General features: G+C 42.6%; 1 protein-coding gene across 2 annotated transcripts in view; it reads right to left on the bottom strand.

Annotated features, from left to right (window-relative positions):
- LOC140304777 (TNF receptor-associated factor 5-like) overlaps window positions 1-22,226 on the bottom strand; it is a 42,178-nt gene that overhangs the window by 14,328 nt on the left and 5,624 nt on the right. The window contains exons 1-3 of one of the 2 annotated variants that reach the window (XM_072383548.1): window positions 21,803-22,133; window positions 15,059-15,122; window positions 14,741-14,842 (exon numbers count right to left, since the gene is read on the bottom strand). In XM_072383548.1, the coding sequence (XP_072239649.1) occupies window positions 14,741-14,842; window positions 15,059-15,122; window positions 21,803-21,831 (195 nt within the window). In that variant the 5' untranslated portion in view covers window positions 21,832-22,133. Of the gene's footprint in view, window positions 1-14,740; window positions 14,843-15,058; window positions 15,123-21,802; window positions 22,134-22,226 lie in introns of those variants that run through there. The other variant, XM_072383547.1, reaches the window with a different exon arrangement.

Genomic DNA, 22,226 nt, shown 5'->3' with positions numbered 1-22,226 from the left:
AGCTCAGATTCAGAGCAAAATCACACATTTCCATGATAAACAGGCCCTCCTTCACTCCTTTAAGCTGACAGTGAAGGCTTTATTCAAACTGATATAAAACCTATATTTTACACAGGACCTTGATATAAATCACATCAGTGTCTTCAGCAGAGCTTTCTCTTACTGAAAAGTTCAATTTTTTAAAATTTTGACTTTTAAATCCATTCAAACAGCTGTTTGTTGTCAGGGGGCACAGCCTGTCCTCCTCTGTCTCTCTCTGTGGCTTCTGTGTGGTTAACCTCACTCATGCTGTCTAAAGCACACATATGATACCTCAAAACGTGCGTCTGGGTCTGCAGAAGTGTGCTTGTATCTTTCTCTCTCATTACTAAAATGGTTTTTGAGAAAATGACCTTAGAATCAGCACTGTCCCTCTCCATTAGAAATACAGGGAAATCCACAGAAACCACTCATCCTCCACACTAATCACAGCCTAAAACCTCCCTAACATCCACTATTTTTGTTAAAACTGGATAAAGTCTTGCTCAAAATGAAGCTATTTATGTCTTCTTTCCATATTTGTGCTATAAATTATGCCTTTTCTTTCAAATCTCCTCAGATTCAGAGCAAAGTCACACATTTTCATAAAAAACAGGCCCTCTCCATTAGAAATACAGGGAAATCCACAGAAACCACACTAATCACAGCCTAAAACCTCCTTAACATCCACAATTTCTGTTAAAACTGGATAAATTATTGCTTAAGATGAAGCTATTTATGTCTTCTATCCATATTTGTGCTTTAACTTATGCTTTTTCTCTCAAATCACCTCAGATTCAGAGCAAAATCACACATTTCCATTATAAACAGGCCCTCCTTCTCTCCTTTAAGCTGATAGTGAGGGCTGCATTCAAACTGCTATAAAACCTATATTTTACACAGGACCTTGATATAAATCACATCAGTGTCTTCAGCAGACCTTTCTCTTACTGAAAAGTTCAATTTTTTTAAATTTTGACTTTTAAATCCATTCAAACAGCTGTTTGTTCTCAGGGGACACAGCCTGTCCTCCTCTGTCTCTCTCTGGCTTCTGTGTGGTTAACCTCACTCATGCTGTATAAAGCAGGCAGGTTTCACCAGAACAAACCAAAATCTAATTTTTCAGACTGGATTTGAAATATCTGGCAACTAGTAGCTCTCAGCTCTCATCTGTGTGTCTGTGTGGACGGGCAGAAGACGGGCAGCAGCTGGGCACCCATCAAAATTTCTTCAGAAATTTTCTAGTTAATTATACGACTTTGACACAACGGCAGTTTACGTTTTAGGTGTCCAGAGGAGGTCGTCTCATGTCAGTTACACTGTAACTGTCACTCTAAAAATCTTTAAAAACCAATTTCTCGAACAAATGCCTCTCACGTCCAAAATATCTGCCTGATCTGGATAAATTATACATCAAAACGTAGGTATTTTAGTTGTCTTTCACCCAATGTGACTGTCATTGAGCTGGGCCTCACAGATTTCTCACAAATCCCCTCTGAGCGCAGAGAGGGAACATTCCATCCCATTATAAAACGGCCGAGCCCTGAAATCAGTCGGAAAACTCATTTTAAAACTGCCATAAAATAGGAGCCGGGGGGTAGAAGAATAAAAATTACACCGCTGGCTTCGCCCGTGCCTTCTGGCGCTCACGGTGAAAGAATTATTCGGATCCGACTTCTACTTTTCGAACAGCGACCGTTTGTTCGAGACTTGTGCCTCAATATGAAAACCCCATGATTTTAAGGGGACAAAGTGAGGTGCAGATTTGACAGTTGACAGTTGGCAGTCACAGCTGTTGCCCATAGCAACTAATGCTGACCACACCCAAGATGGCTGCCCTGTTCTATCACAGCTGATGAAGCCAAGATGGCGGATGAGGGCAGAGCCAAGATAGCTGATGAGGGCAGAGTAAACATAGCAGAAGGGCAGCAGCAGGGCAGCAGAAGGGCAGGAACAGGGCAGCATCAGGGCAGGAACAGGGCAGCATCAGGGCAGGAGCAGGGCAGCAGCAGGGCAGCATAAGGGCAGCAGAAGGGCAACAGCAGGGCAGCAGCAGGGCAGGAGCAGGGCAGCAGCAGTGCAGCAGAAGGGCAGCAGCAGGGCAGAAGGAGCAGCGCAGCAGAAGGGCAGCAGCAGGGCAGCAGGAGCAGCGCAGCAGAAGGGCAGCAGAAGGGCAGCAGCAGGGCAGCAGAAGGGCAGGAACAGGGCAGCATCAAGGCAGGAACAGGGCAGCATCAGGGCAGCAGGAGCAGCGCAGCAGAAGTGCAGCAGCAGGGCAGCAGAAGGGCAGCAGAAGGGCAGGAGCAGGGCAGCAGGAGGGCAGCAGGAGCAGGGCAGAAGCAGGGCAGAAGCAGGGCAGCAGAAGGGCAGCAGGAGGGCAGAAGCAGGGCAGCAGAAGGGCAGCAGAAGGGTAGCAGGAGGGCCCTCCTGCTGCCCTGCTCCTGCCCTGCTGCTGCCTTAATGCTGCCCTCCTGCTGACCTGCTCCTGCCCTAATGCTGCCCTTCTGCTGCCCTGCTCCTGCCCTCCTGCTGCCCTGCTCCTGTTCCTGCTGCCGCCCTTCTGCTGCTATGTTTACTCTGCCCTCATCAGCCATCTTGGCTCTGCCCTCATCCGCCATCTTGGCTCTGGCTTCATCAGCTGTGATAGAACAGGGCAGCAATCTTGGGTGTGGTCAGCATTAGTTGCTATGGGCAACAGCTGTGACTGTCAACTATCAAATCTGCACCTCACTTTGTCCCCTTAAAATCATGGGGTTTTCATATTGAGGCAGAAATCTGGAACAAACGCTCGCTGTTCGAAAAGTAGAAGTCGATTCCGAATAATTCTTTCACCGTGAGCGCCAGAAGGGACGGGGGTGGCTCCTTTATTATGGCAGTTTTAAAATTATTTTTCCGACTGATTTCAGGGCTCGGCCGTTTTATAATGGGATGGAATGTTCCCTCTCTTCGCTCAGAGGTGATTTGTGAGAAATCTGTGAGGCAAAGCTCAATGACAGTCACATTGGGTGAAAGAGAACTAAAATACCTACGTTTTGATGTATAATTTATCCAGATCAGGCAGATATTTTGGACGTGAGAGGCATTTGTTCGAGAAATTGCTTTTTAAAGATTTTTAGAGTGACAGTTACAGTGTAACCGACATGAGACGACCTCCTCTGGACACCTAAAACGTAAACTGCCGTTGTGTCAAAGCTGTATAAGCTATTAACAAGCCCTTTACCACAGTTAAAGCTGAGTCTTTCCTGTCACACACAAACTTTGAATGATGTGTGTGTGACGCTGTATGGCTGAGTTACGAGGCCTCCAAGGGGAGGCAGTTAAGGCCTTCTCCATTCATTTTTCCATTGACAATTTGCCCGCTTTTTCCCCATTTATCCGCTATTCCTTTCGAGTAATGAGAGAGAAAAATACAAGCACACTTCTCCCCATCGGCGCACACGCAGCCATGTGTTTTTTTATTTTAGTCGGACCTTCGCTGCGGGACGAGTAGCGCGCCGAAAAACGTGACGGAAACGGAAAAATAACTAGAAAAAAAGCTGTTCCTGCGAAACAGCTGTGAGAATGCATTTTAAGTTGAATGGGATTAGTTGAACATGCTCAAAAAGCTGAATCTAGTGAAAATTTAGCAGAAATCAAGTGAGTAATAGTTAAAATATAATTGGCTTTGATCTTAGACATTATAAGTTCATATTCTGTATTTTACTAAATAACCTATGTTCCTAGCTGGTACTTTTCCACTCTGCTCATACTGCACAATCGATGACCTTAAAAGGGTCCAAGACCTTAGAATGACATAAACAACTGGGTCAGACAAAACATCTCTTTTAGGGCAGATAGGTCTGGTACATTAGATCCACGCCTAAAAACAGCACACACACACACATTGTTTATCACATCCAAAGAACACAACAAGGACAGCGGTTGGCCTGATCATGCCACTGAAGACTGGCCAATTATACTCTGACAAGTGTGAAAACAACTTCTGTGAGATAAAGCTGAATATAAATATGACATGTTTCCGGATATCGGGGCTTGGCCTGACGGATTTCCTGCGGGAGCTCTGGCACTCCGAGTCCAGCGCTGCAATATACTTTACTTGTTACCACTAATAAATACTTTTTTAATAAACGATTTCTCCAGCTTATTCTTGAGCTTCCAATGAAAAAAAATCGGGCTAACAATGGCTTCAGTGTAATATACAGCAGGGAGGGGAAGAGTGATGTCATCCGTGATAGCAATGTTTGTCAACAGCTGCAGCTTAACGAGCTCTCTCCCTGTATAACCTGCAGAAATTGCTTTTTTGGATACTATGACCTCCTGTGAGAAAACTGGAAGAGCGAGGAAAATAATTTGAAGACCATAAGAAGCAGAAGGCTTGGAGGAACACGGCAATGTAGTTTTTATTTCAATGGAGTGAAAGAAATTTAAACGGCAGCGAGTTGAACACAGTTGAACCTCTCTCTGGCGTCAGACCAAATTTCCATTGGAGTTAGTGAGAGAAATTGAAAGGTTTCTCTCGCTTCAAGGCTCACAGCTGTAATTCTGTAAATGTGAGCTCTTTAGTAGTTACATCAGCTGAAAGAGGACAGGTGTACCTACATTTTAAGGTATAATTTGTTTATCTGAGTTAAACAGTATTAAAGTTAGAGGAATTTGTTTGAATATCAGAAAAAGTTAAAATGATCTGTGTGCCACTCTAATCTTCTCATTCATAAAAATCAAGAAGGAGCAAAAATGTTCATGTTTTTTGAACTGTCATATTTCAAAATTGGCTTAATATTTGAAGAAGCTGAATAATTTGGTAATAGCTGAATGTCTTGTGAACATTTTAAAGTTTGAATGGTGTCTCCAGCTCAATGTATGTTGAACTAGTTAGGTTGGAAAGAGGAGGAAGTTTTTGAAGAGTTGAAAGAAATTTCCATTCATTTGAATGACGGGAATTAAAAGTTAAATAGTTTAAAAAGTATAAAAGATATCAACACCAAATGTCATAGCATAAATTTCCCGAAGGAGCTGAACGTTTCGATACCAAAATTGTTGAAATCGGTGAAAGATTGCAGGAGTAGTTAAGTGCCAAAAAAAGAGAAACAGGAAAACAATAGTGAGAATGCCTTAAAGCATTCTCACAATAAGTATTCACAATAGTAATATGTGTGCCCTGCCTTTGGCATTGGCACCCATAATAAATGCACTATGTAACATTTTAAGGAACTTATTGTTACTTCTTTCTCACTTGTTACTAATTGTCAAAATCAATTTGAGTTTTACATTCACTTGTTCTCTACCAGCTGTCATGTGACATGGCTGAACAGATCGTTCTCGTTCGTTAATTTGTCACGTGACAGCTACTGAGTCAGTGTCGGGCTTGAAACAACAATGGCAGGGAGGATACAGACACAAGTCACCTTATTGTGTATTTGCTTTCCCAGGTTTTCACATGGTTTGAACTGTTTGTGGCATTTTGTGTTTTGTACTTTGTCAGCTCAGCTGAAGGAAACATAGTTTTCTTAGTGTGTTCTCTTAGTGTCTTCTTAAGTGTTTAGAACCGTGGCTATTTTGTGCAACGCCCACAGTAGGAATACAGCGCCACCTGCTGGAAAAATGAACGAAATGATTCGTTCAAAGATTCGTTCAATTTACTGTTCGAGAGTAAATGATCCGATTCAGCCAAAAGACTCAAAGTTCCCAACACTACAGGGCCGGCTTTGGGCATAGGCGAACCAGGCGGAACCCATCCTTCAAATTTTTTGACACTTTTTCATTTTAAATAAATAATAAAAAGAACAGAAAAGCTCAAATTAAAAAATCTATTTGCTGACTGGCTGACATTCGCCCTGAACCTGACGCTAGTGGAAGGTGAGGTGGGGGAGGGGCAGCGCATCCCAGCTTCTTCAATTAATAAACAAGGACGTTGTCCTGTTATTTTTAGCAACATTTTTTTTTCATCTTTTATCATGAAAAGGGTACCCAAGCCGTCAGGTGCTGCTTTTAGAAAGCGAAGGAATGAGGAGGAGGAAAAACTGGCTCAAAGTAGAGGTACGTAACATTAATGAACTTTTAAAGCATTAGGTGTTGATTTCTTCATTTTGACTAACAGCAAGTGTAAAGCTAAGCTAGCTGTGTTAAATAGCAGTACTATACTGCCGTTACTATTACTAAAGTTACAACTCACAGACAGGTTCCCTAGCTATTATACTCTACTATTGTAAATGTCTTGCAAACGGCTGACATTGGCTCAACTTGTGCAGTAAGTAGAGTGTAAAAGCTTCAGAATAAAGCCTAAACACCACAAATGTAAGATAAACTCTGTTTATTGTAAGCTTGGCTGTTGGCTGCAATGTAACCTATTACCCAAATAAATCAATCAGTGGGTTTACATTATGAGATTAACTCGATTATAGCTATAGTTGGGTTATGCTCCTTATCTGAGCAAGGGTAATTATCCTTTGTTACATGGTGGTGAACAGATCTAATCACTGGCATAAAGCATGCAATACCACAGTAGTTAAGTGGCGCTGTACCCATTTCAACTATCGCTAATAGAGCCACCTCCGGTTGATGTCTTCACCACCAACAACAACAAAACTAAGGCATTCAAGAAAGATGGCGAACGAAGAGCACGATGAAGCTACATCCCTCTACATTTGTGATGAGCATGGTTATCGCACAAACACGATGTACAACGGCGCATTCTCCATCACGTTGTTTGTTTCTTTCTGACGGCGGTGACAACAACGGTAATCTCGTCTTCTTCGACTTCCGGGTAACGATCGAGGGAAAAAAATCTCGAGCATGCGCAGAACACTCGATCCCATCCACTGTCGTCTCCAGGCACGTTAACTGGCAAATTGGATCTAGTTATCCCAGGGTCTTAATTTGATCGCAAGTAACCGATCCGATTCGATTTCTTGTCGGATTAAGCTTGTTACATGAGCTGAATAACTCAATCTTATTGTAATTTAACAATTAATCTGATCCGATAGCCCGCATGTAACCGCACTGACTGTCCTGGTCTCTGGGACCGCAGCCAGCGGCGGACGCGCTGCCACGCTCCATCAGGTGTCTGAGCTTTAAAACAAAAGACACATACTCAGCAAGGCATGGCAGAAATAGGGGGTTGTCTGGCAAGAAAACCACATAAACCTGGACCACGACTACCCACCTCTAATATTCAAGAAACGAAGAGAATTCACAGAAATAGGCAAGGTGCTGAAGGAAAATAAAGTCCAGTTTTAGACCCTTTTCCCTGCCAGGCTGCGCGTGAGACACGAGGACGGGACCAAAACCTACGATACCACGGAGGAGGCATCAGAGGACCTGCTGAGAAGAGGCTACACCGTGACAACTACCACACCTCCGGCGACGCTCATGGAGGAGGTGCAGCGGCTGACCTGGAAGAGAGTGGACCGACGGGCAAGTAAGGGCACAGTCAAACAGGAGCCCGAGATACAGGGAGAAGCTCCAAGCCTTCAGGAGACCATCACCGTCCCCCTCTGGGGACCTAACGGATTTCGTGTGGAGAGAGATATACCCAACGACCCGAGACTACTCGCATTACTCATACGATCGATTACTTTATGCTTAAAGGAGATCTTTTTAGGGTGGATAACTGTGAAATTGGACCCAGTACTATTTCAGATCATGGTCCCATCTATGAATCAGTCTATCTGAATAATAAGAAATCTACTCTCTGGAGACTGAAATCAAGTATTCTGAATAACCCAATTATTAAAGATAAATTGAAAAGTAAAATTAAATTATATTTGGAAAATAATGATGAGGAAGTGACCCCACCCATTCTCTGGGATGCATCAAAAGCAGTGTTGAGGGGCCAAATAATAGCCATCTCCTCAAAATTAGGGAGCAAAAACTAAAAAATTGAACATGGAAAGACAACAACAAACGTAAGATCATAAAATTAAAAAAAGAAATAGATTAAATAAATATTCAGGAAATTTAAAAAAAGCTCCAATACTGTGGGACTGGTGGGAAACCACTGAAACTTTTATCATATAGGTTAAGAAAACAACAAGCAGACAGAACTATATAAAATAAGACTCTGTAACGAATGTAATAGAAACTCGTCTGAAAAAAATACAATACTTCCAAGAATACTATAAGAAATTATATTCCCAACCACAGACAAGCAACGACAACCAAATCGATGCCTTTTTGTCCCAGATAAGCCTTCCAAAGATCACCGACTAACAAAATGGTAAATTAATATCTAAAATAACAAAAGAAGAAACTCACTTGTCAATCAAGAGGATGAAAGGGGGAAGTCTCCAAGAACAGATGGTTTTCTCACAGAATGGTACAAAACAATACAAGATCAACTAATTCCAACACTATTAAAAACATTCAACTGGGTTTTGGAAAACAAAACCTCCCATAGAGGGAGCCGGTGATTTCGATCATACCTAAAGAGGGGAAAGACAAATTGGAGTGTGGGAATTACCGTCCTGTAAGTCTTTTAAATAACGACTACAAACTATTCACCTCCATATTATCTAAACGAATAGAATTGATACTACTGGCATTAATACATGAGGACCAGACTGGCGTTGTCAGATAAAGACAGACCCAAGATAACATCAAGAAAACATTGCACGTTATGAGACAAGTCACACAACAAAGACTGGAGACAAAAAAGGGAGATTGGATATAGGTCGATAATTAGCCAACACTTCTGAATCAAGAGTAGGTTTTTTAAGTAAAGGTTTAATTACAGCAACCTAAAAAGTCTGAGGTACATATTCTATCAACAAAGACCAATTGATCAAATCCAATATGGAAATGTCAATTAAGGGGAAAACCTCCTTGAACAGTCTGGTTGGGATTGGGTCTAACATACAAGTTGATGGTTTAGAAGAGACTATTGCTGTTGTTAGCTCAGAAAGATCAACTGGGCAGATGCTGTCTAAATACAAATCAGGTTCTAAAGATACTTCTAAAGCTGCTCTACTTGATGATACATCAGTGATAATAGTGGGAAGGATTCCATTAATCTTCTCTCTGATAGAAACAATTTTAATGATAAAGAATCTCATGAAATCATCACTGCTGAGAGTTAAAGGAATACATGGCTCAACAGAGCTCGGACTCTTTGTCAGCCTGGCAACAGTGCTGAAAAGAAACCTGGGATTATTCTTATTCTCTTCTATCAATAATGAATAATAAGCAGTTCTAGCTTTACAAAGTGCTTTCTTATACGTTATTAAACTATCTTTCCAGACTAATTGAGACTCTTCTAAATTAGAGGAACGCCACTGTCTCTCCAGCTTTCTTGCAGTCTGCTTTAACGCACGCAGCTGTGAATTATACCAAGGAGCCAACCTCTTCTGACTGATTACCTTCCTTTTCAGAGGGGCAACATTGTCCAGTGTTGTACGCATTGAAGCTATAGTGCTGTCAACAAGAGAGTCAAGTTCTAGCTCTTACATTCTGGAAAGAGGAACGAGACAGGGGTGTTGTGCGTTGCTGCTGCTCTTCGCCTTGTTTGTAGAACACATAAGTCAGCTAATAATGCAGAGGTCTGATATAAAGGGGGTAACAATGTCATCCAGGTAGCAAAAACTGACCCTATTTGCAGACGATTTATTGATAAGTACAACACAACCTATTCAGACACTCCCAAAATTGATGAAATTGCTAGAAGAATTTGGTTCAATTTCAGGTTACAAAATTAATATTAATAAAACTGAAGCATTAACATTTAATTTTGACCCTCCAGCTTCAATTAAGACCATGTACAACTGGAATTGTATCACAGTCTATGTTCTCACAGTTTAGGTTTAATGTCACAGTTTATGTTTAATCATGTTTTCAGGTTATGTTCTAGTCATGTTTTTCCCCTGTCACAATCGGTTCACTCACGTCACCTGTTTCTTTGTTCACAGCTGCACCTCATTCACTGATCACTCCCTCCACAGTATTTAGCCTCCTGGTTTCCTTTCAGTCACTGCAGAAACCTCACTATCCCTTCATGCCTAGCCACGGAAAGATAAGTCTGGTTTTGCCTCATAGCCATAGCCATAGTCCTGTCTTGTTTTGTCATAGTCCTGTTCAGTTATTTTATTCACAGTCATAGTCTTGTTTTATTTTCATAGTATTTTTGATCCGGCTCTGCCGCGTTTTGTTTTTGCCTTGTCTTGTTTTTGAAAATAAACCTTTTTTTAACCTAAAGAGCTGCATCTGGGTCCTACCTCACCACCGATCCCTGACAAATTGGAATGCTGAGTCCATTGAATATTTGTGTGTCTCATTATGTTTATGTTTATGCATTTAGCAGACACTTTTATCCAAAGCGACTTACAAATGAAGATATAACAAACTATATTAAAAAAAGCTAACAATAAACTACATGGAAGGAACCCACTAGTCAGAGTTTGACTAGTGACAGAGTGGAGATAGAGTGCAGGCATAGAGGGAAGTACAGGAAGATAAAGTGCAGAGATAGAGGGGGTAGGAAAGTACAAGGTAAGTGCTAGGATAGGAGATGCTCTCTAAAGAGCTGGGTTTTCAAGAGTTTCTTGAAGATAGACCGGGACGACACATGAAAAGAGCTGACAAACAGAGGGACCGAGTTGTGACATACGCCTTTGCAAGAGCATTCAAATAGATGGGAGCCGTTCCATTAAGCATTCTGTAGGCTAACATCAGTGACTTGAATTTGATGCGGGCGGCTAAGGGTAGCCAGTGAAGTTCAATGAACAGAGGGGTGATGTGTGCTCTTTTAGGCTGATCGAAGACCAGACGCGCCGGCGCGTTCTGGACCATCTGCAGGTTTCACCGCACAGGCTGGGAGACCAGTTAGGAGAGCATTGCAGTAGTCAAGGCGGGAGATGACCATGACTTGCACCAGGAGCTGGGTGACATGTTGGGTTAGATATGGTCTGATCTTTCTTATGTTTAGTAATGCAAAGTGGCATGAACGAGCAACAGAGGTAACATGATCTTTGAAGGTTAGTTGGTCATCAATCATGACACCCAAGTTTCTAGCAACCTTTGATGGAGCAAGAGATAGGGATTCAGTTTGGATTACCTAAGGATTTCACAAGGTTAGATAACATCAACTACAACCCGTTAAATTCAAAGATAAAAACTAATACACAAAGATGGAACGTTATTCCCTTTCTGAGTTTAAGCTCCGGGATAGAATCAATCAGGATGAATATTCTCCCGCGGATGCTGTATCTTTTTCAATGTCTACCAGTTAGAATACCATCTAAGCAATTTTTAGAATGGGACAGATTAATAGCAAGGTGTCTGTGGCAAGGGAAAAAGGCCAGAATTAAATCTAAAACACTGCAATTAAGAAAAGAAAATGGTTGGATGGGCCTTCGCTGCTTACAGGAATACTACTATGCAGCCCAATTAAGACTGCTAGTCTGCCTGTATTCACCATCATACACTGCAGGATGGAAGGAAATTGAAGGAACGACGGTAAAGGGTATCCCAATAACAGCTCTACTAAGTGACAACAAACTACAAGGAGAACAGGAAATCCCAGAAGACTCTATAACAGGCAGCTTCCTGAAGTCCTGGCAGGAAATGGTCAAAATTTGCAGATTAAAAAACACATCTAAAATTATGAGGTGGTGTGCCTATGACTTTACACCAAATAAAATCAAAGGCAGATTTAAGACATGGATCATTAAAAGGTTTAACTTCCTATTATTCATTTGTCCACAAATTTAGGGGTTTTGAAACCCTACAGAAGGATCACGGTCTGGAGAAAGACGATTTTTTTAGGTACCTGTGAGACATTATTTTAACAAAAATATTAAAGAGGCATTAGGAAAAGAGGAGTCAGGGTTCATGGAGGTATTTTTAGCATTGACTAAATCTAGAACATGCAATAAAATTATCTCCAAATTATATAACGCCATAAAAATATCCAAACAAGAGAATACAGAATACATAAAGAGGAAATGGGAAAAGAAAATAAGGGTAAAGATTTCACAGGAGAGCTGGGAGAAAATATGTCAGCTACAATGGTTCTCGACCGGGTCAAATACATGGCAGGAGTTCTGTTGGAAAAATATAACAAGATTTTTTATCACACCCATACAAAAACGACACCAGGGCAGTGGAGACGCCTGTTGGATCTAATGGAGCCAACCACTTCCATATTTTCTTGGACTACCAAGCAATGAGGTCTTACTGGGAAGAGATCCATAAACATATTAACAATGTATTGGAACAATGTGAACATCCCATTAAAATGTGTAAGTTTGTTTTTGGGCAATATATTGTTTGAAACGTAAAACATAAAAGACAAAAAACTGTTTGCTTTACTGTTGGCAGCTAGTAAGAAATGTGTCACGAGGAAATGGTTAAGAGTGAACCCTCCCACCAATGATGAATGGATTGAAATTGTGTATGAGATTTATGTTGTGGAAAAGATTTCTTTTTCCCTCAAGGTCGAGAAAGACATGTTTTATAAGACCTGGACCAAATGGACTGAGTATGTAAAACCAGTTAGATCTGATTTTATTTGAATATACTTGTATTTGTGTGATCCTATCCTCTTTTGATGTGATGGGCACTCCCCACTTGTGTTCTCTTCACCTCTGTTATTGTTCCTACATGGAGTAATTTAGGTCCATAAAACAAAAATCCAGAAAGGCAGTATGAACAAAATCCATCCATCCATCCATCATCTACCGCTTATCCGGGGGTCTGGTCGCGGGGGCAGCAGCTTTAACAGAGAAACCCAGACGTCCCTGTCCCCAGCCACTTCCTCCAACTCTTCCGGGGGGACCCCAAGGCGTTCCCAGGCCAGCCGAGACATAGTCTCTCCAACGTGACCTGGGTCTTCCCCAAAGTCTCCTCCCAGTGGGACGTGCCCGGAACACCTCACCAGGGAAGTGTCCAGGGGGCATCCTAACCAGATGCCCGAGCCACCTCATCTGACTCCTCTCAATGCGGAGGAGCAGCGGTTCTACTCCGAGCCCCTTGTGGATGACTGAGCTTCTCACCCTATCTCTAAGGGAGAGCCCAGACACCCTGCGGAGGAAACCCATTTCGGCCGCTTGTATTCGTGATCTCGTTCTTTCGGTCACTACCCACAACTCGTGACCATGGGAACGTAGATTGACCAGTAAATGGAGAGCTTCGCCTTCTGGCTCAGCTCCTTCTTCACAACGACAGGTCGGTGCAGAGCCCGCAACACTGCAGACGCTGCACCGATCCGCCCGTCAATCTCCCGCTCCATTCGTCCCTCACTCGTGAACAAGACCCCGAGATACTTGAACTCCTCCACTTGGGGAAGGACCTCATTCCCGACCCGGACAGAGCATTCCACCCTTTTCCGGCTGAGAACCATAGTCTCGGATTTGGAGGTGCTGATTCTCATCCCAGTCGCTTCACACTCGGCTGCGAATCGCTCCAGTGAGAGCTGAAGGTCACGACCCGACGACGCTAACAGAACCAAATCATCCGCAAAAGGCAGATACCTGATTCTGAGGTTGCCAAATCGGACACCCTCAACGCCCTGGCTGCACCTAGAAATTCTGTCCATAACCCTCACCGGAAACGTATCCGACCTATTGCCGGCAATGCGGACCAAACTCTGACACCGGCCATTCAGAGACCGAACGACCCCTATCAAGGGGTCCAGCACTCCATATTCCCGGAGCACCCCCCACAGGACTCCATGAGGGACACGGTCGAACGCTTTCTGCAAGTCCACAAAACACATGTTGACCGGTTGGGCAAACTCCCATGCACCCTCCAGGATCCTGCCAAGGGTATAGAGCTGGTCCACGGCCAGGACGAAAACCACACTGCACCTCCTGAATCCGAGAGGTGCAGTGTGGAAATCCGAGAAATCACCCAAACTTACTTCAATCCTTTCTTATGTTCTTGACAGACTAAAGCTGTATTTAATGTATGTGATGGAAATGTGCCTTTCTAAATAAAAACAGAATTTAAAAAACAGATTAATGCAATAAAATGACAACCACAGAAATAACAATAATAATATTAATAATAATAAATAGAATCACATTTTCAGTTCAAAATTAGAGAAATATAGCAAAGCATACATAAGCTAAAGTTCATGGACATAGAAACTGAACAAATAATGAACTGAAATTCAATGAAAAGCCTGAAAAAAAAAAGGGAAATCTGTCCTACAGAAATATTCAAAGTGGAATGAAAGCAGTAGTGATTAAAACCAGGGAGTTCATCAGTCCATATAGCACTAGTTGGGTCAGGTTTAAGTGGACCACACCTTTATAGAGCCTTTTTAACCTTCACCCATTCTCACAGACACTCTTACAATACTTTTTACAACATATGCACTTTAGATACGAGTGCAGTGATTTTTCTATTCAATTGCACACCAATGAACATATCAGAGACAATGTGGGGTTCAGTGTCTTGCCGACACTTGGATGGCAATGGCTTATTGCATAACTTGAGGTTTCAAAGTTGCATTTCTTAAAAACAAATGGGCAGACCCACTTCTTAGAGACAGTTACGCCCATCATGGCAGGGCTACATTCAGGAGCTGACTGTATTATATAATACTAAATACTTACAGACAGTGGCCATAACACCATTTTCATAGAAAATCACTCCCCCTGTCTCGTCAGTGATGAGTGTGGTGTGTCTTCATGGGATGGATGAGGCTGAAATCCCTTAAATATATTCCACATTCACCCAAAAATTAAATCTGAAATGAGTTGTTGAACTGAAATGTTTGTTTACAGACCTGCAGCTGGTTCAACGTGAGGACAGAGGTACATGCTGGGAAGTTTGTGCAGTACACCTCTAAAGAGGAAATTTCTCGTTTACAACAGTTGTCCTGGAAAATCTGCAGGGAAAAAAACTTTCTTAAAACAGATCCAAAGTCTACAGTCAAACCATGACCGAATGTGTGTTTCACAAGCCTGATGCATCTTATCATTAAAATAGGTACCCGTGTTATTCATTTAACATCAACTGAATGGGTGATGGGATGAATGATAAAACAAACAAGTTACTGGAATTTTAAGACCTGCTCAAACACTAAAGCCACACTGTATCTGACCTCTGCCGGTGTGATTACATCTCCATCCACTGGGCAAAATGGGCTGGATGGTGAAGAACTCTCCCTGAAATACAAAGTAGACTGGAGCTCAGACCAAGGAAACAAGGAAGACCAAGTGGTTTAAGGTAGACTGTATCAGAATGACAGGGGGTATGTGTATTAAGATTAGTGTCGCTTTAAGCAGAAAAATCAGCTTGTTATTTTTCCTTTTTAATCACAAAATGCCAGGAAATGTGTTTTTATTTAACTAGTTTATAATTCTGAATAGTAGGGGGAAGCAAATTACAAAAGACATTTTAGTTTTGATGGAAGCTTGTCAAGTTCAACATGTTTTAAGCAAAACAAGTTACTTCATTCATTTAGTAAATGTGTACTATCACTTTAAGACAGCACTCAAATGTTTGTACCACAGTCAGCTGTGGAACTGTACACTTAGAATAGAATGAAATAGAATAAAGTCGAAGAATAAAGTGCACTTAGTGCGAGTCCCAGTTTGGGGGTGGAAGTGAGTATGAGATTGTAAGCAGGGGGGTGTAATGGAATAGAATTATTAAACTAAAAGTCCATTGTATTATATTTGCTTGTGACACTTGTGAAAAAAGGATTTGTTTTCCTTCAGTCCTAAAACTGGATGATTATATAACTGCATCTGTTACGATGAACATAAGCCAGTCTTTGCTGTTGTTGTTGTTTATTGCCTTGCGAAACACACGGTGAAGCCGGTTAAACTGTAAACAAATAAATTTACAATATTTGACATAGTATTTTATAACATTCCAATAAACACATCCTTAAACCATACATCTTAAATTTCACTGTAAACATATGAGCATATCACAGCCAAAATTGAGTCTTCTTCAACCCACATTTTACAACATTATAAGTCACACATAATTTACTCTGAACACACCATAGTACAATCTGTTTGGTGTAATAAACAAGTGCTAGCATAACGCTAACGAGCCGCCAATGTACAGACCTTGTGGAAACTGCTGGTATATTTCAGTAGCTTAATGCTTGTCTGCCAAACAACCTATGTATGAAAATCATATTTCCCAAATGTTTACAATGTTCAAAAGGAACTTACCACGTTGGGCAATATCTCAGAAGGTACATGAACGTATTCCTTCGTTTTATATAGCTGATATGCTTCTTTTAATGACGGCGAACAAGTTCCCGTTTCTTCTCGTTTTATTTCCCCAACAAAATCACTTCCGGTTTTCGTCAAAACCCAAATCGACGTCATATAAACAAAATATATAGACCCTCCCTGAAGGAGTGGAAAGAGTGAACGCAACATCCCGGCCCCGATGACCTCACTGAACGGTCATCCAAGTAAATTAGTGAACGACTAGCTAGACAAAGTAACAAACTGTAATGACTAGTAATAATAACCTTGGTATACTACACCAGCAGACCTTGAAAATCCACCTCGTTACTTACAGAAATAAACCATGCTGAGCGTACTTATGATAATGACTAACAGTTTGTAGTAATCTCGAACATGAAGTCAGCTTAAAGTTGTAACAGCTACGCGAAGAACACAAGCTGAAAGTATGTTAGTCTACTCGTCCATATTTCCTTCCAGCAAGCATATCTTGTGTATGGGGCGGGTATAAGTACCTGCATGTGTCTTTACTTGTACTGAACGTACCAGTCCATCAGTTCCAACGTTGACATCAGTGACCAAACCAAGAGGCCATTGACTGCGACACGACCACCGACTATCCAAAAGGATTGCCTAATCTCAGCAAGTACCCTTTCAGTTCCAGAATGACCCGTGAGTTTGTGGAAGTGCCATATGATAAAGTTTGCTGATCTGATGCTCTTGTGGCAAAATCACTGGGTGTTTTGCTGCTTCGGATATCGGAGCATTGGTGAGCCTGCCTCCCACACGGAGTAGTCCATCACTGAAACGTACTGGGGCTAACTTTCTCAAGCCTTCATCTTTCTGCAGACGAGTGAACTGGGAGCGTTGAACGTAGTCAATAATGGCAATCTCCGCCAGCTTCATGTCATTCAGTGTTATAGGTGCACATAGTCTGTGTTCGGTGTTCTTCAGAAGAATATCCTTTGCTCGTAGGATCAGAACAATAGCTCGTTTGAGTTTGTACCAGGAGGAATACTTCTGGATAAAACAATCAATTGCTGATTGGGTAGTGACTTTGGAAGAGATTGCGTATGTCTGACTCGACCTTTTTACTTCTGCTTCCGGTGGTAAGCTTCCAAGCTCAGGCTGGCGAGGCCAAAACTCTTCCTCCTTCCAAAGGAAAGCAGGGCCTTTAAGCCAGCGCTCACTGCTTGCAAGCTCCTCAGCAGACAATCCCCTAGAAACATCATCTGCAGGGTTAAATTCTGAGCAGACATGCTTCCATTGCGAGACTGTTGAGATTTCACGGATCGTCGAAATTCATTTTGTAACAAATGTTTGGTACCTTTCATCTTCATTTCTTATATAATGCAGCACAATAGTGCTATCAGTCCAAAAGACAGAATCCAAGAGGGATAGCTCAAAGCTTTCACGGATTTTCTGATCGATCTGTACAGCTACTACTGCGGCTGCCAGTTCTAGTCTTGGAATGGTGCTTGGTTTGACAGGAGCCAGCCTGTTCCTCGAGAGGATGATGTTACAGTAGATGTCATTGTTGCTAACGAGCCTGAGATAGCAAACAGCACCATATCCCAACTCGGAAGATTCGCTGAAGTGATGGAGTTGCATGGTGACTGAGGGGTCAGTGTAGCCCTTAGGCCTGAGACATCGAGGCACTCTCAGCCGGCAGAGTTTTGGCAGGTCATCCAACCACCGGCCCCATTGCTCGCCCATCTCACTTGGAATGGTTTCATCCCAGCCTAGCTTCATGCGACATAGTGCCTGAAACAGTGCCTTACCCCTTAAAATGAATGGGCCAACTAATCCCAAGGCGTCATAGATTGAGCTTATTGTGCTTAGCATGCCTCTTTTTGTGTTGGGCTTGTCTTTGACCTTGACGATGAAGATGATGCAGTCGCTTGTTATGTCCCATAACACCCCCAGAGCCCTCTCTAACGACAGGTCTTGATCCAGATCCAAAGATGGTGCTCTATTTGCATGCTCCTCCTCTGGAATAGACTCCAGGACCTCAGTAGCATTGCTGGTCCATTTGGTCAACCGGAACCCTCCTCGCTTCAGCAGGTCGGTCAGCTGCGCTGCCAAACGGATGGCTTTCTGAGGTGAGTCAGAGGATTTCAGGCAGTCATCCACATAGAAGTTTCGTTCAACAATAGAGACAGTGTCTGCATCATACAGATGTGCATGGTCTGATGTGCACTTCCTTAATGCCAAACTTGCTGCACTTGGAGACCACACTCCTCCAAAGAGGTGGGACGTCATGCGGTAAGTAACTACCTCATTATTAGGATCATGGTCCTTCCACCACAGGAACCGAAGGACATCTCTGTGGTCTGTAGTGACACATATCTGATTAAACATACCTTCAATGTCTGCCATTATAGCAACGGGCCCTTGACGGAAGCGAATCAACACAGTGGACGACGTCATTAAGAGACACGCCGTCATACTTAGCTGGGCAGTCAAAGACCACACGTACCTTTCCAGGCTTGCATGGATGAATCACTGGGTGATGTGGGAGGTACCAAACCTTGCCATCTCTGCGGTCAGATGACGAAGCTGAGACCTCTTCTGCATAACCTTTGTCAATGGTCGACTTTATCGCCTCCACATATTTCTCTTTCAGGTCTGCGTTCTTCCTTAGTCTGTGTTCCAGTAGTCGTAGTCTGTGTGTTGCTAAGTTGATATTGTTTGGTAATTTCACTGTTTCTTTCTTGAAAGGTATCTCTAAGCTATAGTGTGAGCCTTCTTTGGAGTATGAATTTTCCCACAGTTTAATTACTTTGTGGTCATTGATTGATAGATTGTTCTCGTGTGTGGGATCATCAAGTTTCCAAAACCTTTCTACCTGAGTTTGCAGGCTCTGATCAGACTTGAGGAAGTAGGCCTTGGCATTCCTTCCTTCCTTGTGATTAATTGGTCCATTTATGGCCCATCCAAGCACCGTTCTGGTAGCATATGGGTCATTATCTCCTACACGATATTCTTCAGCTCTGAGAAGACGTGGTGCATCTTGTCCAATGACAAGGTGCACATCGTTGGAGTTGACACTGGGAATCGGGATGTCCGCTAAGTGATCCCATTTGGCCGTCTCATCAGGTGTGGCTAGACAACTAAGTCCTATGTTTAACTTATTTAGTGTTCTCACACCATTAAGCGTGTACATGCTGCCATCGTGCAGAGAGTCTATCTCCAGGTCCACACTTCGAGTAAATATTCCTTCTCGGCTGCCTCCTACAGTATCAAGGTCTAACCTTTCAGGCCTTCCTTTGACTATGAGTTTCTTGGTGAGTTCTTCTGACACTAAACTAGTGTTGGCTCCTGGATCGAGTAAGGCATATGTGACAGAACTGATGCTGCTAGCCTTGCCTCTAACCACCACAGGAACAATAGGTAAGCAAACTTTACCATTTCCAGCTCCAGCAAATCCACAAGTGACAGTAGGTGATCTGGTAGGTTGTGTTTGTTGGGTAGTTTTACTGTCATCGGTGGCATCCTGACTTGCTGTAGGATTCTGTTTGCTAGTGTGGTTAGGATGCAACCATTTGTTATGTTTTTGTCCACAGCCAGGCACATTACATACCCAATTACGTGTACAGACCTCGACGTTGTGCCCCATCATGAAACAGTTTTGGCACAGGTTTTTCTCCTGAACGAACACAAGACGCTCTGGCACAGTCAGTGATCGGAAGGCTGGGCACTGGTTCAAGAAGTGGCGTTCTGAGCATTTCAGACACTTTAGATTAGCTGGCTGCTTGGTACGTGTAGACTTGTGCTCCTGAACTGCAGCTGCCTTAACACTTGTGGGTAGTTTTGACAAGGTTTTTTGAACCCCTTTGTAGGCGATGTAAAGTTGCTTGGCTTCTCCTGTTTCTTATAGCTAACTATCCCACCAAAGACTGGATCAGACCTCTTTTCCGCCTCTGTCTCTACGAAACTGACAACATCGTCAAGTTTTGGTAGACGTTCTTCTTTAGTGATTTCATAGTCCTTATTTAACCATTTGGCCCTGAGGTCTGATTGTAGCTTGCCAATGATCTCGACCAATGTGCGGCGACCACTGAGCTCTTCCTCACACTTCATGGCAGCAAGCGTATCCTTACAGCCTCTCAGTTGGTCTGCGAAGTCTCTGAGTTGCACATTGTCTCTTATCTCCTTAAAGTTCAAAACCTTTCCAACCCAAGCTTGTGAGATGGAATGAGGATTTCCGAATCTTGTTCTTAGCCACTCAAGTGCTTCCTTAAATCCTGCACTAGGATTGGGGTTGTATAAGCAGTGACTTATGGCATCTCGAGCCTTTCCTTCAGTGTACTGGTGTAGACGAGTTAATTTCTCTTCTGCAGCAACTGACTCCTTGTCCACCATTGTGGTGAAAAGCCTCATGAACTTCCAATACTGGAGGGAGTCACCATTAAACTTGACCATATCTGTTGGTGGGAGCCTAAGAGAGTCCACTTGGACTTGATACTGCTGCCTTGAAAACTCTAGCAATTGTGATATTGAATCCCCAGATATTGGTGACAGTGACGGTTGTGTCATTGCCGGGATCCTGCCAGCTCTCGGTGTAGAATAGAAGTCTGCAGTTAGGGCTTGCTTCTTTTGCTCATTGTGTAGCATCTGTGCATCTAGTTCGGCCTTGTGATGCATTCGTTGGAGTTCCAGTTCAAACTCCTCTTTGTTGCGTCGAAGCAGCAGTTCAAAGTCTTCCTGTTCCTTCTTTTGCAGAGCTTGTAGCATTTCGAGCTCTACTGACACAGAATTTTCATCATTTGGGTCAGCTTGAAGTTCACTGACTAAATCATGTTGGTTTGTGACGTCCAACTTTTCGTCACCATCTGGATGATCATTAACTTCATGTTCCATTTCATGCAGTCAGGCGAGAGCCTCGTGACGCACATCATGAACGCTCATCAAGATAAGCTTCTCATAGGCATCAGACTCTTCTTCGTCAATGTCATCAGTAAGTCTATCATGATAACATCTGTGTGCCTCTTGAAGCTGTATGAGGGCTAGGTCGAGGCTTTCCAATACTGTTTTCAACTCTTCAGGCTTGTTTTCTCTTATTTTTACATTCACGGCCGTTATCATCTTGGTTACGGCTGCTGTAGCTTGTCCTCGCCTCCTTTTCAGAGTTATAAGGGCCTTTTCTCCTGCTGAATCTTTGGCTTCAGACATGGTTGCCATTCGTGTTTAACTTTATGTTACGAAGAACATAAGCCAATCTTTGCTGTTGTTGTTGTTTATTGCCTTGCGAAACACACAGTCAAGCCGGTTAAACTGTAAACAAATAAATTTACAATATTTGACATAGTATTTTATAACATTCCAATAAACACATCCTTAAACCATACATCTTAAATTTCACTGTAAACATATGAGCATATCACAGCCAAAATTGAGTCTTCTTCAACCCACATTTTACAACATTATAAGTCACACATAATTTACTCTGAACACATCATAGTACAATCTGTTTGGTGCAATAAACAAGTGAAAGCATATCGCTAACGAGCCGCCAATGTACAGACCTCGTGGAAACTGCTGGTATGTTTCAGTAGCTTAATGCTTGTCTGCCAAACAACCTATGTATGAAAATCATATTTCCTGAATGTTTACAATGTTCAAAAGGAACTTACCACATTGGGCAATATCTCAGAAGGTACATGAACGTATTCCTTCGTTTTATGTAGCTGATATGCTTCTTTTAATGACGGTGAACAAGTTCCCGTTTTTTCCCGTTTCTTCTCGTTTTAATTTCCTAACAAAATCCCTTCCGGTTTTCGTCAAAACCCAAATCGACGTCATATAGACAAAATATATAGACTCTCCCTGAAGGAGTGGAAAGAGTGAAGGCAACAGCATCAGAGACACATGTAAGCTGTGACTAGAGTTGCACGATACCCACAGTACCCCGCGGTGCCAAGTCGTTACGGTTCCTACTATACTAAAAGTTCTACACAACGGTACTACCGGGGATTACTATACTAACGGTGCCAGTTTCCGCTACACAGCGGCCGCCTAGACGCTCCTCCCGGCTTCTCACTGCATGCTACTCCCTCG

Source organism: Leuresthes tenuis, unplaced genomic scaffold, assembly GCF_036924035.1.
Source record: "Leuresthes tenuis unplaced genomic scaffold, fLeuTen1.0.hap1 SCAF_4, whole genome shotgun sequence".
Classification (NCBI taxonomy): Eukaryota; Metazoa; Chordata; class Actinopteri; order Atheriniformes; family Atherinopsidae; genus Leuresthes; species Leuresthes tenuis.
This window is presented reverse-complemented; position numbering and strand designations above follow the sequence as displayed.